Here is a 22,689-nt window from a genome sequence, read left to right on the forward strand (position 1 = left end):
GTCTGTGAAAGATTTTTTACTGGTTCTGTAGATCAGTGGTTTCCAACCTTTTGTCCACGACGAATCTAGCCTGAGAGACCACATATAGAATCAAAGAAAGTACTGTAATTATCTATTATAACTGGTTCAGATCAGTGGCTGGTCATTTGGAGCATTCCTAGTACTATAACTAAGTTTTTTCGTATCCATTTTTGACCTCAAAGCATATAAAAGTTTAACCATACAGAAAAAAAAAGAAAATAAAAAGAAAATAATAAGGAACAGGAAACAGTTATTTTCCCAGCAGCGACTTTTTGAACTACTTGCTAACAGTCTGTTGATCACAACAGCCTCACATGTAAAGCACTTTCAGTCAGTCTGGATAAAAGCATCTGTTAAATGCCTCGAACATTAATGTAAATGCATAATCAACGTTTTTTTTTTATCACCAAAAGGTCTAAATGAATAATAAATGCACAAATTATTGAATGAATCAATACGAATCAATACAAATCGAATGGTAACCAGAAATGAAAGACTTTCAAACAAACAAATAGCTTTGATCACTGGTAGATACAATGACCAGCCATTAATCAATCGAGCAATAGCAAACACCAGGCTGAAATGAAAGAAATTGATTTAAGTAGTGATTATTCACCAAACCATTTATTCAACCAACACGGTTCAGTATGGCTCTATTGTTTTTTGCTCACCTGGTCTCAATGTGGTCGAACAGGTGCTGCCAGCGGTCGTTGACATCGCGTAAGGCCCCATGGATCTCTGCCTCCTTAGCCTTGTCGCTGGCCAATAGGAGCTGCTCACCCAGCTGCTTGAGATGGCTCTTGTTCTCGCTGAAGAGGTTAATCTCCTCCATGCAGTCCTATAGTGAGAGGTACACAATGAACACTGACCTTTCATGTGCTTTAGTCATTAACACATCCATCCCAAACAAAACCCACTAACTGCACTTTGTCTCTGGATGGGTCTGACAGCTGTCAAAACTATATTCCTTCTCTCAGCATGGGACCTCTTTAAAACAGAGGAACAATTATTCACACTGACCCCCTCAGCCGCCCAAATCCTTTTCACTTTCTCCACTGCTTTTAAGGGTTCACCTGTTTGTTTAGTCCGGCCAGGCTCACTTTGATCAAGGCATATGTACGCTATATGTAGAATTCAGAAACCCCTTGTGCAACACTGGTGGCCGTTAAGTGATCTGCAGCTAGCAACTTTAAAGATGACATCTAGCAACAAAGTTCTCTCTCTCTCTCTCTCTCTCTCTCTCTCTCTCTCTCTCTCTCTCTCTCTCTCTCTCTCTCTCTCTCTCGCTCTCTCTCTCTAATGTACTTTCCTCGTAATAACATAATAATAAATACACAACAAAAATGACAGCGATGAAAAAGCAGCAGAAAGAAAATTCAGATCAAAGTGATGTGGATATGTTTGCACAAGCTCTGTAATTTACCAGCATCATGTCGACTTATGTTGAGTTATGAAGATTATAAAGTATATTTGAAACTATTTAGATCTGGGTTATGCGAGATAGTTTGAATTAATCTCTTTTATTTTCATGACTCATAGCCTACAGAATATCTCTTTCGGCATATTATCATTTTACAAACATTCGTTTCATGTGTCAGAACGAAAGAGAGGCTCTCTCGGGAGCGCCCATAAACATCCTTTTGATTTTCCCGGAAAAAAACATCCTGAGTCTTTCACATATAAATCAGTCTACACAGACATAGGCAATCTAGGAGAATCAGGGAAAAGGTTTTTTTTTTTTTTTTTGTTACAAGTTGTTCACACATTTGCAATAAAAAAGCGATTAATACAAGAATTAATAAATTCTCACATTAACTTCATTAAAAAAAATATTTGAAATAAATTAGACGTTAACTGAAAAGTATCTTATTTCAGCTTCTTGCATAGGAAACATTTCTCATTTAGTTCAACAAATAACTAAACATGAAATAAAAATTAACAAAAAACTTTTGATATAATTTGAGACTAATGCGAAAAATGTAAAAACCTATTATAATTGTAGCATCTCAATGATACAAAATAAATCATCAGTACAAGAAAGAGACAATGGAAACTTTTCTGAAAACCTCAACGGTAAACTATGCGCTAATGACTGCAAAGTGCTTGACGTGGCACTGTTTGATGGTGAGAGAGAAACTGCACATATAAGGCCATTGTTGTGTGTGAACAAAGAGGTAAACAAATGAACCAACAGTTATGCAGTACAGAACTCTGCCCTCAGTTTTATAGTACATGCAGTAAGCTAGATTAGCACTAATCTTTAGTGTTTTTTAAATAATGTACATTTGTAACATATTTCAGTAAAAATGAACAAATGCTACAGTATGTGAGTGGATAAAATGTAGCCTCTGTGAAATGTAAAATCTGTGGGGCCTCCCATGGGAACGGTAAAGTGTGCTGTTCATTTGAGACCGTTTTAATCCTTCATAGATACTCTAAATAGCATATACCATATAATACCATATTACTGACCTACTTAAGCTCCTTACAAATGTACAACAGAAACTCACCATGACAAAGGCACATAGAAACAGATCCATGTTTGAGGTTATATAACCGCAAGGAAACAAATAGTCAAGCAATTTTACATTTTTACACACAAAACTGAAAATTCTGTCCTCATTTTCCAACCCTGTAAGACTATTTCTTTCTACAGAACACAAAAGGAGAAATTATGCCCTTTTCAATGCAGTTATAACGATTGGGCTTAAGAGCTTTCAAGCTTCAAAAAGGACACAAAAGGAAAATCAAATTATCATAAAAGTGGTTCATATGAGTTCCTAATTTTAATTTAAAAATAGAATAAAGTGTTCAGAATATTCATCAGAATTTTCACTATTCAACTTCTGTGTTACACGAAAAAAGTACACTACCGTTCAAAGGTTTGGGGTAGATTTTTTTTTTTAAAGAATTTAATACTTTTATTCAGCAAGGATGCATTACATTGATTAAATTACAAACAATTTCTATTTCAAATAAATTCTGTTCTTTTGAACTTTCTATCCATCAAAGAATGATTATAATAAGAAATGTTTCTTGAGCACCAGATCATTGTATTAGTGATACTAGCTTTTGAAAAGTCAACTTCGCCAATTATACTAATATTCCTGTAATAATCAATCAACAATAATAATCACAATAATTTACTGTATTAAAACAAAAACATACGCAGCCTGGGTGAGCATGATACTTATAAAAACATTTAAAAATCTTTGGGTTTAGTATATTTTAGTATATTCACAATATACTGTATATATATATATATATATATATCTTTTTTTCATACAGTGAAAACTAAGCAGTGTTTTATTTTCAAGTTTGATTTATTTTCACGTTCCTGCTGTTAAATAAACCTAATGTAGGCCTACCTGAAACCCTGAACCCTGTGGTTGATAAAAAAATAACACTTACTTCTTATGTGATAGTAAAACACTGCTGTTCACTTTCAGAAATTGTAGGGACGTTTTCTTGTCACAAAAATAATGTGAAACACGTATGTAGTTTCACATAATTATAAATATATTTTAAAGATAATAATTTACATTTATTTTACACAATTTCAGCATTATATGGTGTATTTTCTTCAATATCGTGCAGCCCTTGTGTAAATAAATAAATAATAAAAAGTAAATAATGCCTTAAAACTTATAATGAATTTATCACTTTAAGGCAACAAAATCAATGACAGGAAATCATCCCTACCTTTTTAAGTTTCTCCACCATTTCCTCAATACTTAGGTTTTCCCCCCTGTGTGCCACTTTTTTCTCCATCTGTGTCAGCCAATCACAGAGCTCCTTGTTTTTATCATTGAAGATGATCCAAGCGTTCAGGCGATCAGCTATTTCCTGTTTGCGTAGTGACACCTACACACAAGAGAAAGGTTAAAATGATTCAGCATGAAATATACAGCCTAAAATATCATTTTCTTACAGTAAGTAAAGAAATGTTTAAAAAGTCCCGGATTTCTACACTGTTAATGTTTTAAACTGTTAAACAAAACACATGGCCCACTCTTAAATTCTAGAGTACAGAAGAACTTGCACTCTTTGTCCTCATTGAATTTTGTAATGCACTCTCGAACTGATAGACCGGTTCATAACACTAATTCATGAGTGAATAAAGACTTCAAACCAACTAAGTACAGAGGTGTAAGGTTACAACTATGAATTTATTTTAAGCTTTCCATCTGAAAGGTTTTTAACAAAAAAAACAACAACAAAAAAAAACAACAACACTCATCTCGTGCTGTGAGATTGTTAACAGAACTGTTAGGCAAAGAGTACAGCAAAAGCCCGCTAGCTTTTACTACTTTTTCTGTCAGAAAGAGGCTAGTCTATTCGTATGTACTAACACCAAGACACACTGGGGAACAAGGGCAGCACTTTGCAGTTCCTCTTTTGCTCATGTCATTCCTAAATAGCCATAGCTTACAAGCAGCCTTTTAAAAAGCAAGAAAGCTTTTTCCATGCTACATTTGTTAGTGAAGGCTATACATTTTCCTTAAACTACTGATGCAAAACCACAGATAAACCATTAATGCTTTCTTTCAACTACAAGAGAAAGTGAGGAGTTTTTCTTCTAAATACAAATATTAATCACTTGTTTAAAATAAAGCACAAGGACACTAAGATAAACTGGTTACTTCTATTTAAAGTTGTGTGGTCACATAAATAATACAGTACATGTATTTCCTTGGGCTCACAAACCTAAGCGACTAACTACAAACATATGCAACAGCAAATAAAAGTCCTCCTTCCAGAAAAACAAAGCAAGGTCTAGCTTTGCCACCAGTCATTCATTCCAGGGAATGTTTCCACCTGCAACCTGTTAGCAACAGACAAACTGACCTCATTGGCTCTGACATGGCTTCCGGCCAGATAAAAAAAAAAAAAAACACAACTGAAAACTCAAACAGCAACTCCACAAACCGAAAAAACGGTTCATTAAACAAGGCTCCCAGCGTAATGTGGTGAGAAGTCCAAGGGTTGGATATAGGCCATGCAATGATCTGTCCTAAATGTGGCCTTTCTGTTTTTAATTGCTCAGGCTGTTTACAGTTACAAGAGCAGCTCCATTCAAATATCAGCGGGCCATTCAGCTACTTTACTTAATAACGGCAGGCTGGACACCTGCGCTAGACGGATAATCTTGAAAAAAAAAGCCCTCAATCAGCCTGGGAAAAAAAACTTTAAAAGTGAGCTACATAAGTAATACGTATTGATGTGTGCATTAGAATAGATTTGCACTACACAAGATTATTATTTTATTTTAGCTTAAAGGGATAGTTCACTTTGAAATGAATTTTTGATATGTTTTAGCTTACCTCAAGGGCCTCCAAGATGTAGGTGTCTTTGTTTCCACAGTATTTTCAATTTTGACATTTTTCAGTCAAACCGTTGTTGTCTATCAGTCATACACTGGAGGCTAAGGGGGTCCACCAAAGCATGCACAGAGAAGTCAAAATTAAACATGATTTAATGACTCGTAAATGTAAGTACACATTGATGGCCTAAGACACAAAACGAGCGGTTTGTGTGAGAAAATGAACAGTATTTATATCGTTTTACCTCTTGTAATCATAGCCATGACAAAATGATCTGACGGCACGGGTGCTTCGGTCTGCGCATGCGCCGGAAGTGATCGCTTGTGCGCCTACATCACTCTTTGTTTATACAGAGATTTCGGAAGTTTTACCTTTCACTAAAGATATATGGGAAACCGCAATGGAAGACGATTTCAGTATATCTAAATATGTTCCGAAATATTTCTTCCAAAATCTCCGTGTAAATATTGAGTGACGTCACACGCAAGCGATCACTTCCGGCGTAACATTGAACTGATTCAGTTCGGTTCAGTTGGACATTGCACAACTGATTCAAATCACTTGGATGTCACTGTGATTACACAAGGTAAAAACGATATAAATACTGTTCGTTTTCTCACAAAAACCGCTCGTTTCGTGTCTTAGGCCATCAATGTGTACTTACATTTACGAGTCATTTAATCATGTTTACTTTTGACTTCTCTGAGCATGCTTTTTGGTGGACCCCCTTAGCCTCCAGTGTATGACTGATAGACAACAAGGGTTTGACTGAAAAATGTCAAAATTGAAAAAAACTGTGGAAAAAAAGACACCGACATCTTGGATGCCCTTGAGGTAAGCTAAAACATATCAAAAATTAATTTCAAAGTGAACTATAACTTTAACTAATGTTAATACATTGTAATGATGTTAAAGGGATCACCCAGCAATGACAATTCAGAATTTACCAAACCAGAATCAATTTCGTTCTTCTGTGGTGCAGAAAACACAAAATTTTGAGGACGATTCTGGCTAATGATATTTCAATATAATGAAATTAAAGGAGTACTGGAGCTGTCAAGCCCCCCAAATCTGGTCCATGTGACTCATGTGCTATATTTCAACTCTTCTGAAGTCATACAATAGCTTTGTTTGTGTTAAAGGTATTCATTTAAGGGATTATTTGCACATTTAAAAATGGTTTACAGAAGTGTACTGATTGATTCAGTTCACAAAATGAATTTCACGAACCAGACTGAGATCAACTCTTAATGGCTAAATGATCCAATTGGCGTGGTAACATCATAATTCCAAGTATTCTGTGGGATATAGTGCATGAGTCATACTGTATAAACTACTTTCATGATACTTTTATGCTGATTGTGTGTTCCTTTAAAGCTTCCATTCCTATTTGTAATTGCGTGAACAAAAACTTCTTAAAAATTTCTCCAAAGGTGTTTCACAGAATGTTTTTACCAACATGTGGGTGTGCAAATGAAACAGGTGAAACATATTTTCTTGTACTATTTATCATGTCAGAAACATTTATGTGTTCAGTACCTTATGGCACATTCTGATTCATTTTTTAATCATGAATATAAATCTAGATCGATTCATGTACAATCTTATTTTCCCTCTCTTTTTCTGTGCCATGCGGCACTGTGAAGTTCCCCCCACTTCCAGGGGTGAATCATTGTGTGCCTTTCAATGCTGCTTGGACAACAGCTTCTCTTTCCCTCCTACTCACACTCTTTTTCTCTCCTCTCCTCTCTAACTCACTCACTCACTCACCTTCAAGCACAGTTCTTCCCATTGGCTATGAAGCTCTTCCACCTGTCCCTGAAGAAGAGCGGTGTCCCCGGGCAGCACATACTGGGACACGTCAGCCTTCATGGTGCTCAGCTCTTTCAGTCCTCCAGCCCAAATCTGCAGCGAGTCCTCGTATTCCTGCATAACACGGCAACCAACAAGTTAAACTCCCCTCCTCAGCACACCAACCCTAGCCCTCTCTCTCTGTCCCTGTCATTAGCGCACGGGATTAAGGCCCGCTGGATGGGACGGGGGAGGGTTGTAGGCGGAGAGGGGGATGTGGGAGGGAGAGTGGGGGAGGGCAGAGCACCCATAACAGCATGGAAAGGGGTGATGGGGTAAAGGACAAACATGTTAAGGATACTTAATATCTTTTGTTTGTCAATTTCATCTGCCTCCATTAAAAGGCAAAGCACAGCTTAATCAACAAGAAATCAAATCAGTCTCAGCAGATGTTAACACATTTCTAAAGCAACATGATTAGATCAACAGGTGTTTTTTTTTTCTTTAACAAAGTCCTTGGAAATAGATTCAGTGTATTAAAACACAGGAGATTAATGTACTTTGAGGCTATGTTTACACAACAACGATGTACTAAAATCAGATGACGCTATTGTCAAAATGATCTCAGTTCACACGAATCAGCGATAATGACTAAAAAGGCTATGTCATTTTGTCAAGAAATGCACCGCAAACACATAACACGTATGCGTGAACATGTAATTCGCATGCGCATGATGTCACCGTTTTCACAAATTCATGTTTTTGTTGTTTACATGGAGACAGTAAAGGCATCGCTTTCAAAAGCTTGCGTTTTATGTAAATAAAAGGCCAAAACGCATACAAAGTTTTTCATTTTCAGTTGAAAATGGTGTCGTGTAAACATACCCTTATAGTCATCAAAGCCAAATAGGAATTGTAAACAGTTTCTGCCAATTGACGACTAATTTCCCAATAGTGTAAAATCTTGGCACTGGCACAATTCATGCAGCAGGTTTCCAAAGCTTGGAGTGATCTGTATGCTTAAAGGAGGTGCCAAAAATTAAACACAAGCAATGTAGAGGCCTGTACCTTTAATGTTAGCTGACTAGTTAACACTATAGAGAATATTAGTGAAATGCTTCTATTTTGCTTTTTTTCTGATATACTGTATAGGCCTACAGTATGTAGTTTAATTACATATTGCATAGCAATTTGTGAAAGCAAGGTGTATACTAAAATATACACTACTGTTGCATAAGAAACTTTAAAGGAAAAATACAAACCCCAAACTTTTGAACAGTAATGCATATGAATTTTAGAATGTCTGAGTGTTTGGTTTGCCCCTCTTTGGCTTTATTAACTTGAAATACCATCTCAAACTAGCCTACATTTGAACATGAAACTGTTAAACATTTCTTCATTTTGTCTTAAGTTTTCCTTGAAAAAATAAAACATGATTATAAACATGGTCAAACTTCTTAAATCCCTAAATGTTTAGGAGTTCACTGTTCTCACTGTCAGACATTACCTTAGTGAGTTGCTCATGTGTCTTTAGATCTTCAAGCTTCTCTGGCAGTGGACTCTTTAATCGTGCTTTTATCTCTTCCAGTTTGAGAGCACAATCAGCCAGTCCAGTTTCACAGAGCTTCCAGTTCTGCAAAAAAAAAAAAAAAAAACAGCAGAATCTCTTAATCACTGCAAAAGATGAGTACAAAATCACATTATTTTAGATTTAAAAGAACCTTCCAGGTTCAATACGATCTTAAGCTTTACAAACAGTATGTGCGACATGTCAAGTTTAATAATTTCGACTCGTCTCGTTTTGTTGATCCTGGAGTTTAAAAATACTGTTTATAAGTTGTTTTACCATGCTGATTATGAGAGTCACTGGTGTGCTTGTACTTTGTGTCTGTCTGCCACCGTTTTATCTCATATCAGATCTCAGATCAGTGAAGAGGGATTTCCATTCCACATGGGGGATACACCATCCCCCTGTCTATTGTGAGCACAAACACAAATCTACCCACATCACTCTCTAAACCCCTCTCTCTTTGGCAGTCAAAACAATGACGTCATCAGTCCAAAAGAGATAAGCCAATCAGAGTTGGTTATGAGTGGGTGTGTCTCCACATGACAATTTATGTTATTTGTACAACTGTAACTGACTAAACAGAACAATAACAAATCATCTGTTGGAAGTTTATCTTAATGCCTTAATTAAAAAAAAATGAGGAAAAAACATATTTCATGGATCCAGGATACTATGCATCCTGATAAAGTTCCCTTGGCCTTTGGAATTAAAATAGCCCCACATCATCACATACCCTTCACCATACCTAGAGATTGGCATGGTTTTGTTTCAGTTAGCCTAATAGATGGTTTGAATTGCATTGAGAGATGATCTTTTGGAAATCTCTAGGTATGGTGAAGGATATGTGATGATGTGGGCTATTTTAATTCCAAAGGCCAAGGGAACTTTATCAGGATGCATATTATCCTGGATCCATGAAATAACTGCCCTTTAAAAATAAAAATCTGCCTTCCTCTATGGGAATGTAACATAGGGGTGTCCTCACTTATGCCCCCTGTATTTTAAGGAAGAACATTTATTTAAGAAACATCAAAAATTGGTGTCCTTAAAGGTTGGATTTTCCCTTATTTTTTAATTAAGCCATTAAGATCAACTTCCAAAAGATGATTTGTTATTGCTCTGTTTAGTCAACTTTAGTCAACTTGTGGGTGTGTTCATTTATGCTAAGCACTGTTTGTTCTGAAGCCTTCATTATCTTCCATTATTGTGGTTTTGAAAATGAAGAAGAATTTAATAAAGATTTTATTTAATATCAATTCTATTTCAGGTCTTAGGGCATTATAGGATTGTTTGTGAACAATGACAGATGATCCATGTAGACACTGAACTGCACAGTGGCTTAGAAGCCATGATTTTCATGTTCTGTGTGATTTGGCCCAGCTGCCTCGTTTATGGATTATGGCGAGATTAGGCTGATCTCTCATCCTCAAAATGAAGCACTTTGTTAGTGAAACGCTCAGCAGGGTATGTAGGTCATGTGCGGCTAAGAGCCCCACGATAACTTTGCTCTGTCCATAACAAAAAAAAAAAAAAAGGAAGAATTCAACAAGACAAGGGTGTCAGCACTAATCAGATTGATCCAAGTCTGTGTTATGTTTATGTTTTAATTACCAGGCTAATTTTGGTTTGACATTCTAGTGACGTTTGACCCCTGGAAAGTCAAAAAAATTCAAAACAGTTTCGTGTTTTAGCAAAAAATTAATAGCAAAAAAAAAAAAAAGATTATGAAATAAAACATTAAAGCAGAAAAAAAACTGAAAAAATAATAATAAAATAAATAAATAAATACACACACAATAAAATGATCAAATCAATTAATATGATTAAAAAAAGGTAAATGTAATTTGAATAATTGCTACCGATATATTGTGAATTTGACAGACAAATTATTTGTCAATGGAAACTTTCATATCACAGCTAGTAAAGACACTAGGGGTATAACGGTACAGTAACAGTTTGGTATGTTTATGGTACAGCAGGGAAAAAAGCTAAACTTTAAATTTTTTATTAAACCGGTTAGGGTGCTATTTTAGTTGGGGGGGATGTGATTTAAAGTGCGTACACTGGGATGCAAAATATGTTAGCAAGATATTTTAAAAGCAGGATAGAATCATTGCAGTCCCATTCTAAACACCTCACTCGATTTTATGTGCATGCACGCACCGGCACTCGTTTATTAAGTCTGCAAACTTGTTTTCAGGATAATTAACAGTTAAATATTCAACAATGGAAAACATCTCAAATGCATTAAACAACAGGGTCAGTAGGGCCATTGAGATAAACACATTATTTAGTTCTGATTTAGATTCAAGCGATTGATATAAAGCAAGAGTCCTGTTTAACACAACTGGGATTGTGCACTTATCCAGTAGCAGCTCACTCTGTCGATCTCTATCGATATAAACTATATTGCCCCATCCGAGACGGGAAATGCGGAGTTTAAAATTGTGTTCTATACACCAGGGTGTGTAAGGCTTTAATACCTTTTTTTAAGGCCTGCAAAAATAAAATTAATACCATAAATCATATCCTAAACCATAAAATAACTATAAAAATAGCCATTTAAACTATGAAGCTGAAATAACACACGTTTTATAAAATGACAAACCTCACATTTCAGCCTTTAAACCATTTTAAAGAAAAGGGATGTCAATATGATAAATTATTATATACAATAATTTCAAAATATCATTATATACTATATTCTATATGCTTTATTCTACAATTTATGAATGCACATTAGCTTCTTATCGATCCACCAGTTAACATTTAGAACACTGCGTGTTAAAACATGGGTCAATCTTTGCATTGGCAAATGCGCTGAATGAAAATGCTATTTCACGCTTCACGAGTTTGCAAGCACAATATAAACATGAATTAAACATTGTCACTGAAGTAAAGCAATCACTTAGCACAAATATGGACTATTCAGTGATTGTTAACTGCCAATTCAACCCCTATAAAACGGTCTGGGAGATGTGAGAATTGGGTCACATACATGAGTTATGGTGTCTGCAAGAACCTTTCTTTTCTCCACAAGGCCACAGCTTCGCTCCCACGTCTCCATGAGGCCATCCAGTTCAGATTGCAGGCATGTCTGCGTATGTGCATCTGTTAAGAGAAGGATCTGTCTGCCTTCCACCACAGTCTGACTGTAGAGTTCTTCATGAAGCTGTAGTTGCTCCTCAGCCCACTGTGGGAAACAGAGCATGTGAGATAAACAGTATATGACATACAGCAGCTATCTGCATCCGAACTGGCATTCAATGGATGCAGTTGGAAAGACAAAGTCTAATCACTAAATGATCTTACCTCAAAGTCCTTTATAGAGCACTGGAGCTGCTGTAAGCTGCACAGTGCCAGTCCTGCCGGTGGGAGAAGTTCTTCGATGTGTCTGATTAACTTTGAAAGTTTCCTCGAGCCTGCCTCATAGAGCTGCCAATGTCCCATAAGGCCCTCAAGATATTTCCCATGCTGCTGGACCCTCTGCTGTGTCCCCTGCCAATGTGTCTTTAGCTGGGTAAGCCTCAAGACCAGATGACTCCTGCTCATAGTGGAATTGTGTTCAAGATTTGCTCAAGGTAAATCGAGCCGAAAGTTATCATAGGCTAGTGAAGAACATTTACTTGGGTTAAAAGGGTTTAGTTCACCCAAAATTTAATATTCTGTCATCGCCTTCTCACCCTCATGTGGTTTCAAATAGATTTCTTTTTTGGTCTTCAAAACACAATTGAAGACATTTTTTGAGGTTTTTGTCACTCCATTGAAAGTCCATTCATCCAAAATATTGACGCTTCAAAAAGTTCCTAAAAACATTGTAAAGTTAAATTGTATGAATAGATCATAATATATCCTGTCTCTTCATAAGACTTGGATTGAACGGTGCAATTCATTTCGAACATTTTTGCAGTCTTTTGAACTGTGAAAGTTTTATGGGTTGGAAAGTTTTATGGGTTTTATGGGTTGAAATAAAAAAAAATATATATATATCTTCATTTGTGTTACGAAGATAAATGAAAGTCGTATATATTTGGAACAGCATGCAAGTAAGCAAGAGATGACGAAATTGACATTTGTGAGTGAAATAACCCTAAAAGTTTAAATCATTTTTTGAAAACAGACCATGGACGTTACAACAGATGAGCAACACATAACGAAGACGATAATAACTGCAATTCCACTGGCCATTAGCTTTGCCAATCATCTGAAACAAGAACTAACCACATTTATGTGCCTCTCTACATGACTGTTGTTTTTGCAATAAAAAACCAGACCTGAAAAACATCTTGAATGCAACTGCCACGAGTTTCATATGAAGCAGCACTTATCGGTTGAAAAGAAAAAATTATTTCATGCTGATAGCACATGCAGTTTCATTTCCTGAGTGCGAGCCAGCTTGTTCCAGTGCTGAGCTCAAAGGAGCTATTCCACACCATATAACTAAGAGTTATGGCCCCAGCCGAAGGCCGTGGAAAAAAAGAAAAAGAAAAACAAAACAGTTGGATAACCTTGGTTTTAATTACTCATAAGGTGACATCCAGTTCAGAACAAATTATTAGACAACTTTCTTTGATTTCTTATCCATGGCAGAGTCCCACACAGGAGGTTAGTAAGAAAATTCTGAAAAATGAATTATTCAGTGCATTGCTATAAAAACTCACCTGTCCTCATTCTGACTGCTCTCCGGGAAGCGTAAAGCCTCATTGATCATGGCATCCTGTAGCTGCTGGCTGATGATGACCTCCACTTTCAGCCTCTGAAAAATGTATTACTAACATATGAGCAGATGAGCTCTGTACAGCCATTTTCAAAAAGTACTCTATTACAAATGGTTCCTGCTACTCTTATTTTAAAAAATGGAATGAAGTCAAAAATAACTCAATTATAATAATAAATCAAATAACATTCAATATTAACTGTGTTTACATTAACTATATCCCAATAATAATCATAATATAAGAATATTTAAATCAGAATATGGTAAACTTCTAATTATGTACAGTATGTGTCCTGTAAACATCTCAAATGATATACAATTATTAGGACAATATTCTGGTTTCTATAAATTATTAGCATTTGCTTTCATAAATTCTTTATCATGTAAACTCCTTATTCGGAATGTCCACTGCAATGGAATATTCATTTATATGAAGTGAACACAAGTCTAAATGCAAGATATTCTGTGTGTTGTGTGATAGAAATAGAAATTTAAATTAAAATAAATTCAAGCAGTAGCGGAAAAACAAACCAGATTGCTATGTATATACAGTAAGAATATTCCAGAAGCATACACTACCGTTCAAAAGTTTGGGTTCATGTCTCTGATAAATGTTGTGCATGTTCAGATGGTCATTGTGAAGCAACAGTATTATACAGTAAACTGAATAATAGACAATAATGTTCTAATGTATTTAACCGTATGTTCATTATACCTGATGCGCAGCTAGCTGCTCTCTTACAGTAGCATAGTTTCCAGACGTCTGATTGGATAAGCCAGCCTCGATTTTGTCCAGGAGCTCCATCCAGCACTGGCACTTCTGTTGGAAGTTCTGAGCATGCAGTATCTCTCCATTCATCTTCCTACAGACAGAGATGTGCATTGGCATTCACCAGACACAAGGGCTGGGGCTAAAGCTAATGTTAGGGTGTTTGGGGGAAAAAGTAATAGTTTACCAAAACATGAAAATTCACCCTCATGTAATTACTAATTATTTCACCCCATTGAACACAACAGGAGAGTTTTTGAAAGGGTTCGAAACAACCCAAAGGCAAGGAAAATGACAGAATTTGCATGACAGAAGTAATGTCCATATGGATAGATGCATAAAGCACTTTTTTTTTGTATATTTCAGGGCTAAAACAAAATGTTTGGGAACTGAATGGCATTGGTGCAGTGAAGGTTCACTTGCCTGTGTCTATCTGTAGCCTGAGAGAAGACCCGAACCCACTCTGTGTTGAGGGTCTGCAACCTCTCTTCCTCCATAGAGCTTAAAGAGATTCTGAATTTATTTTGATTCAGAGCAGCAAGGTTAGGGTTCAGCCCACTCAGATCTAACAGAACCATCTTTCAAACAGGAAATAAAAGGAAAAACATTTACATAAAATCCTATAAAAACTATAAACTTTTAGTTCCCTCTGAAACACAAAGAGGGGATGAAAGACATGCCACAGATTCACCTTTAGTCTTTCCATGCTTGTAGTGCCAGAGTTCAAAATGCTTTCAAAGTTTTTAAGTTGTTGCTCCATTGATTTCAAATCAGCGCTGAAACGGCAGTGCTCCTCTAGCTCCTCCTATGGACCGAGAACAGCACAACACTTTGTTTCAACCATCATGATTGCCATCGGTGTGCAGATCGTTGTATTTAGTAATTTGTCTAAATACAAAAACTTGTCGCCCTCACCTGAACTTGTGCCCCAATCTCAGAAAGCGCCTTACCAAGATGCACATGGTCCCGTGATAGCAACCTGGTTTCTGATTTGATGAGCGAAACTGACTGGGGTTTCATCTGCCCAATGAGAAGCTTTGAGGCCTCCAGGACTTTTCCCACACTGCTTTGTAAGGCCGCCATGTCTTTTTCCAAAGTCTGTGAAAGACAAGCCACACAGGACATAATTTGTCATCTTATACATTTGTTACTAGCTTTTAAAAATTTGAGGGTCAGTAAGATTTCTAATAAGTTTATTCAGAAATCATTAAGTTGACAGTAAAAACATAACATCAAAAAATCTTTTAAATAATAAATGCTGTTCTTTAAAAATCTTCTATTCAATGCAGTTTCCACAGAAACATTTGAGCAGCAAATCAACATATTAGAATGATTTCTAAAGGACCATGTGACACTGAAGACTGGAGTGAAATAAATTCTCAATAATATTTTGTACGCTGCATGTTTCCCTTTAATGCATTCTTTTTATATGTTCAAAGTTTTATTGTACAGCACTTTGGTTAAACTGTTGCTTTTAAATGTGCTATAGAAATACATTTTGACTTGTCTTATCTAGGAATAGCTTCAGAGTGTTTTGCATGTATACATCATTCGTTTTATTTATTTTATTATCTATTTATAATTATTATTTATATTATTTATTTATTTTTTTATCCACACATATTTGTTTTATACACAACATATTTGTTTTATAGACAATAAATGACTACTGTTCTAATAATATACACTGAACAAAATTATAATCGCAACACTTTTGTTTTTGCTCTCATTTTTCATGAGCTTAACGCGAACTAAGTGAGCACTTCTCCTTTGCTGAGATGATCCCTCCACCTCTTCAACTTAACTGAAGTACCTCAGACTCACCTGCAGGACAACAATTTAGCACTTAACAAGCACATGCTGAAATTGGTTATTTTTATTTTTATTTTATTTTTTCAGATTTGTTTGTCACTGTGCATTATTACTTTGCAAAATATGTTATTTTCTTAAATGTACAACCCACACCAGCACTTTTGTACTTATTTAAAGGATTAGTTCACTTTTGCTGATAATTTACTCACCCTCATTTCATCCAAGATGCCCATGTCTTTCTTTCTTCAGTCAAAAATAAATTATGGTTTTTGATGAAAACATTCCAGGATTGTTCTCCATATAATTCAGCTGCACTGAAACTGTCATTTGGACCTTGAACCATTTCGGGCTCATTTAAATCCATTATATGGAGAAAAATCCTGGAATGTTTCCATCAAAAACCTTAATTTCTTTTCGACTGAAGAAAGAAAGACATGGACATCTTGGATGACATTGGGGTGAGTAAATTATCAGCAAAAGTTTTTTTTTTAAAGCGAACTAATCATTTAAGGGTCAGATACTATCGTATGGGAAACACTGTGAAAGAGGCCTAGATACTATAAATTACTCACATTGATGCTCTGCATCCTGCTGTTAAGAAGCTCTACAGTGTTTTCTTCACTGTCTGAAGAACTCATTAGCTCTTCAAGCCTATTCCAGTGCTGATTTAGAATAACACAGCACTCTCCTGTGAGACGGTTGTATTCCAGCCAGAGCCGCAATTCATTCTGGGCCATAAGTAAATCTGTATGCACATCCTCAGTCACTGATAGATGTCTGAAAACAAACAAAACAGACATTAATACCCACATAGGGCCAGACAAACACAACCAGATCAGTTGGTTTGCATGATTAAACTAAACCATCAAATGAACAGAATCATCTGATAATTTATACAGCTTCCTTAACATTGATGTTGATAATATTGCCAATTTGATGCCATTTCAAAGTGCAATTTTAGATTAAATGGAGAATATAAAGGAGACGGACTGGAAAGTAAAATTGCTTACCGAGATCTCTCCTTCTCGAGATGATCGGACAGCAGTTTAGATGCGCAAGGCTTGAGTTTGTCTCTTAAGTCAAAGAACACCTCAGGTAAGTTGTTCCAGGTCTCTGATGATAGGTTCAGCTCCCTTTCAAGTTTCTGTTAGGAAGTATGCATGATATCATATAACAGTTCCTGTACCACTGATGGCAATGTTGAATATTATTATTATTTGTATTCCCATGTTGGGAGAATAAAAACATTAATGTTTAAAATTTTAACTGCACAATTTACAAGTACAACATTTACTGTACAATCTTTTTCCAACAGCATTATTTGTCAGATTGTTTACTCACTTGCAGATGTTCCACATGAATTCGGCTCTGCTCAATTGAGAACACAGGAACTCTGCACAGCTCCAGTCTGTAGGCCACCCTGGTTGTTTGTAGTTCTGCTGCACTCACTTCAGATTCAAAATGAGCCCACTTATCCTTGATTGGCTGCAAATCTAGCCTGAGAGCATTTATCTAAGAAAAAAAAAAAAATCACGCATGCCGCTCGGAAAAAACATTTCTTTGGTCAATCAAAAATAATGAATGAACTCTGACTGGACATATTAACATAAACAATAAAACACAAATCAAATGAATTCTTATATATATAAGGAAAGTATGATTCTTAACAACGGAAAAAACAACTATTTCCTGAGTAACCCAACAAAGAGGAAAATAGAATTAAAAAAAAGAAAAAAAAAAAAAAACATGTACACACGCATTCAAACGAGGGAGTGAATACATTTTCATTCTGTGTGTGTACGGAATAGATGTCACTTCTGATCATGCAGTATTTGAAACAAGACACAAGAATGCAAAAAGTGCTAAAGTACAAAAAATATTGTAATATAAAATAAAAATAATATATTGATGATATTCAATGGGGTATATATTTTTGATAAAATAAATATTGTGAATAATTCATATAAAAATATGAATAATTACCAAGAGTTTTTCAAGCTGATTTTAAACATTCATACACTGTAGCAGCAGTGTTTACTGTTCAAAAGTGTGGGGTCACTAAAATGTTTATTTTTTAAAAAAAAGTATCTTATGCTAATCTAGGCTGCATTTTATTGATAAAAAAAATTGATATTGATTTTTTTGTGGATATTGTGACACAGATCAATTAAATGCATGCTTGCTGAATGCAAGTAAGTATTATTATTGTAATCTTACTGACCCCAAACTTTTAAGGGTATATGGCCAATGTGCACAAATTTACTGATGCATTCCAGAACAGGGTGTAAGAACTTGCCTGTTGACTCAAAGCTTGGCCATCCCGGATGGCTGAATTCACCTGCTTGGAGAATGCTTGATCTCCAGGATGTTCACCATCCTGCAGCCCGAACAGATGAAGAGCTCCCAAACCCTTCAACTCAGAGGACTTCACCTGCAGCCTTTCCTCTGTCTCCTGGAATGAAACAGTGTCAGATTTTCCTGATATCTCTCACTCCACTTTTTACAAAGCAAGTCATTTGACTCAATGGATTTCACTCTCACACACACAAACAACATTTGCAGCATAAAATCGTCAAGCTAGTTGTGAGATAAGAGTCTCACCTCACACTCCTGTAATGTTTGCTCAATCTGCAAGCAGCTCTCTGGTCTCCAGCTGCTTCTCACCCATTCCATACGTTGAGAGATCCAGCTGTGGATACAGCGCAATCGCTTTTCTTTATCTGTGCAGACCTTCCACTGGTCCTCAACACTGTGTATCTGGAGACCGAAGAACCCATCACGTTTCAAATATAATGGCTTTATCAGGTTAGAAACAGCATTGTTGTATGTCTTCACTCACCTCACTGTCAATCTTGGCCTGTAGAACAAGCCAATTCAGATTGAGAGCACTCAGTCGCTCAGCAAAGAGGATGCGCTCACTGCGATTGGTGGGTTCGCTCACTGACCCCACCCCCTCCACAGACTGGTGGTTCAGAAAGTCAACACACAACTGGCGACTGCTTACTTCAGCCTTAATATCCTAATATGTTAAAACATGGAACATGATACATGTCAGAGTTCCCTACATAGTTCATTTTTGTAGCAGGGTGATTAAAAAAATGACAGTAAAGACATTTATAATGCAACAAAAGATTTATTTTTCAAATAAATGCTGTTGTTTTGAACTTTCCATTCATGAAAGTATCCAGAAAAAAAATATCCAATCAGAATTTTAGAATGATTTCTGAAGCTGTGAGAATAAACTTGGAAAAAACATCGTTTGGTTCGTCTAGAGTTATTTTATTGCTGTAAAATATATTTATATTGAGTTTAGACGACCCAAACAATGATTTTCCATTCCTACCTTAAAATAATCAGTAGGATTTTATCCAGAAAACCAGAAATAATAAAAGAGTAGGTGCAATACCTTCAAAGCCTGTAGATTTCTATGCAGCTCAGAGGAGTCCAGGGCACAATGGACCCCTGACCTTTCATCCTCCAGTCGTCTCTCTACATGCTCCAGCCAGGAGGTCAAATCAGCCAAGACTTGATTGTGAGACTGGCTTGTTAACATCTAACGGAAGGGCAAAAAGATGTTTACAAATATATATATATGCTTGTTAGAGCTTTGCTTCTAATAGATAGATGAGGGACGAGATAGAAGGAGAGAGAGAAACTGAGACATTATACGTACGTGTTGCTGTGTCTGGTGGAGGGTGGGTAGCATGTTAGTCAGGTTCGTCCATTCGTGCTCAAGTTGAGCCAGTTGTCTGCGCAGACCAGGAGCTTTTCTCTCACTCAGCTGCAGTATCTGCACGCCTGCGCTTTCTGCAGAAGCTTTCTGTGCCGAACGGAAAACCATCTCCCTGAAGAACTCCTGTGGCACACAACCAAGGTCTCATATTTTGCATTATGGGAATGAGGCATTGGGTCACATGATATAAAAAAGAGAGATGAACTCTAATAAAATTCTAGGTCACCATGATCTGGGTCAAGACAATTCTGGAGTCCAGTAGACCAGAATCGGAGAAACTGTTCCACTTCTGAACCCGTTCATGAGCACAACTCATCCACTCCTCTAGTTCTGTTGAGTCACGCTGAAACCTACACAGAAATACACACCTTTATGTTACCTGATATAATAATGTGTCTTCTAAAGCAGTATTTCTCATTTACCACTATACCATTGAATTCTTCCAACGAAATTACATTTAGCTGATTTTAGTCATTTCTTATTTGGTTACTGTGTTTTTCTCAAACCTTTCATAATTCTTTCGGATCTTCTGTGTGGAATGCATCTTCTGCTGTAGTTGATTATGAAGATCTTTCCAGCGTATTAACAGTCGTGATTTTGGGCAGGTCAGGCAGAAACCCTTTTGCTGTAGGGTCCTGAGTCGGTCTTGGAACTCCCACATCTGAGGTCTTGTGTCTTCCAGGACTTTGTGCAACTTCTGACAACAAGAGAGTGAAAAAGGAAAGGAAAAGAAGGAAAAGTTAATGGCTAAAATTAGGAAAACCACGGCGAATAAATTGTCACGGCATTTCAATTAACTCAGTTACTCAAACCGATTGTGATGTGGTCAGATGTAGTACTTTGACAGCAAAGTTTGTGAATCTCATTTCATCCCTCCACCCCCTCATCTCTCTCAGCTTCACCCGCTTGCTCAGATGGAGCGACTTGTTGGAATGGGAGTGAGATATAAATCTATTACAGACACAAAAAGGGGTTGCTTGATGTTCCTCCAATATCAATCCAGAGTAATGAGCTTTGGAAGTTATAAAGGGGAAAATAACATGAACGCAACGGACCATACGCTGCTAACTGTTCCGCGTGAGTCAGCATAGCTGTGAAATTAGCTTTCGTAATAGTGAGAGGGACAATCATAAAAGTGCAACCAATGCAGGCAGCAGAACATGAAGTTCCACAGATATGGCACCTGTCTTTCTGAGTAATTTAATCAGGAACATTGTGTGCTGGACCAAAAAAGATTGTCATGCAACATATAGCCAAAGAAAGGAGAAGACCCTCAAAGTGCCCTAGAATTTACAATTGAATTTATCTTGGCATAGTTGCATAACAAGAGTCCAGTACATGGACATGACATACATTGAGTCTCAAACACCATTGTTTCCTCCTTATTTAAATCTCGCTTTTGAAAAACACCACTGTAAAAAAATATGCGAATCTCCACATAACACTGACTGTGACGCCACAGTTGGGATGATAAAATGTGCATACACCACCCCATGTTCAATGCCGGGCAGAGCTGTCTGCGCAGCCGAATCATCAGAGGTTCTGCAGGTGATGCAAATGTTATGTTCCAGGCTGTGCAGGGGATGTGAGGACTTTTCATACCCTTCCCACAGAAAAGAAACGTCAATAGGTGTGGTTGATGTTTACTGTATCTATAATCGGATAACGTTACCACAAAAGTTTAATTGGAAGTTGTTAGTTTGCTCTGCCCATTTATTGGCTTTAACCTGGTTTATTTTCTAACCTGGGACAATATCAATCAGGCTTCTCTCAGTGTCTCATACTGAAGAAGGGGGCAGTTCCAACTACAGTATATTCTTGCAAGCGGTAACTAGTGATTTTATTAGCGAACTAGTGAATTTACACTGTGTTATCTAGATCCAGTGCAAGATCCTAGTACAGTAACAAATAGCAAACTCCAAGTAATACAAGCATACATAACAATAGTATGACAAAGCATTTACGCTGAGGTTAATATTTCTTGCCAGTGTTGGCATATAAATATACAAAATAATACTGTAACATAATTACTGTAGATAAATTCCCTTAATAAATTCAAATAACGCTTGACAAAACATCACGTCAGGGGCTAACTACGTTACTTTAGTTTCTCACAAATAATGTTAGCTCACGCGATCCTTCTAGCTAATGTCACATTCTCTACCACACAAGTTGAAGCTATATTTATTTGACAAGGCATCTAACGTCAGTCCATTTGTTAAAATGTTACAATTTTTGAAAACTGACGTATGATTATTTTGCAGGCTTGTATTTCAGAGTGTGTGCAGTGAAACAGCCAATCAGAGCAGAACTCCTCATTACTATTCATGACCCTTCCAAATAAGGTAAAAACAGACCATTTCATTCTAGTTGAAAATGGACCTGTAAAACCATTTTAACATTTTAAATAAGCCCTTAAATAAGCCACATACCCTCTATGTAGCGTAATATTTTCTTTAAGCTTTAAAAATAAGTAAATAAACAAAGCATTTATTAGAAATATCTGAACTCTTTTATGAACTTTCTACATGTCTTTTCTGTCACTTTACATCAATTAAATATACCTTTTCCTAATACAATTTCTTAAAACAACAACAACAACAAAAATCTTACAAACTTTTGAACTTTATTATTTTTTTTACAATAATACCCAGGAGGCAGGAAGCCATTAGCATTCCCATAGATGTGGGAAACTAACCTCATAGGACTGCTGTTGACCCTGCAGGTCTCCTTCCAGCTCTAAATCCAGACTGGACAAGTCTGTCTCCATCTCATTCAACTGCTTGCACAGTCTCTCAGTGACCTCCTCGTACCAAGACCACTCCTGGAACACATATACAGTACAGAGAGCTAAGAGACTGATGAAATATCTCTTCCAGTATCTATCTCCTCCAATATCAGTAATTTTGAATTAGTCCTAACTAGTGTTCATTGATGCCGAGTGCCTGTTTG

The 22,689-nt window shown here is 36.6% G+C and overlaps 1 protein-coding gene across 2 annotated transcripts in view; it reads right to left on the minus strand.

The window, feature by feature from the left end:
• syne2a (spectrin repeat containing, nuclear envelope 2a) overlaps positions 1-22,689 on the minus strand; it is a 92,678-nt gene that overhangs the window by 13,685 nt on the left and 56,304 nt on the right. The window contains exons 64-85 of one of the 2 annotated variants that reach the window (XM_039692602.2): positions 22,436-22,561; positions 20,244-20,434; positions 19,964-20,087; positions 19,678-19,860; positions 19,411-19,557; positions 18,844-19,023; positions 18,606-18,761; positions 18,301-18,456; positions 17,346-17,516; positions 17,015-17,148; positions 16,577-16,781; positions 15,108-15,290; positions 14,884-14,997; positions 14,616-14,770; positions 14,139-14,286; positions 13,368-13,462; positions 12,019-12,250; positions 11,705-11,899; positions 8,644-8,769; positions 7,116-7,271; positions 3,724-3,885; positions 693-859 (exon numbers count right to left, since the gene is read on the minus strand). In XM_039692602.2, the coding sequence (XP_039548536.2) occupies positions 693-859; positions 3,724-3,885; positions 7,116-7,271; positions 8,644-8,769; positions 11,705-11,899; positions 12,019-12,250; positions 13,368-13,462; positions 14,139-14,286; positions 14,616-14,770; positions 14,884-14,997; positions 15,108-15,290; positions 16,577-16,781; positions 17,015-17,148; positions 17,346-17,516; positions 18,301-18,456; positions 18,606-18,761; positions 18,844-19,023; positions 19,411-19,557; positions 19,678-19,860; positions 19,964-20,087; positions 20,244-20,434; positions 22,436-22,561 (3,506 nt within the window). The remainder of the gene's footprint in view (positions 1-692; positions 860-3,723; positions 3,886-7,115; positions 7,272-8,643; positions 8,770-11,704; positions 11,900-12,018; positions 12,251-13,367; positions 13,463-14,138; positions 14,287-14,615; positions 14,771-14,883; positions 14,998-15,107; positions 15,291-16,576; positions 16,782-17,014; positions 17,149-17,345; positions 17,517-18,300; positions 18,457-18,605; positions 18,762-18,843; positions 19,024-19,410; positions 19,558-19,677; positions 19,861-19,963; positions 20,088-20,243; positions 20,435-22,435; positions 22,562-22,689) is intronic. The other variant, XM_089118562.1, reaches the window with a different exon arrangement.

Source organism: Pimephales promelas, chromosome 13 (genome assembly GCF_988280905.1).
Source record: "Pimephales promelas chromosome 13, fPimPro1.hap1.1, whole genome shotgun sequence".
NCBI classification, from domain to species: Eukaryota; Metazoa; Chordata; class Actinopteri; order Cypriniformes; family Leuciscidae; genus Pimephales; species Pimephales promelas.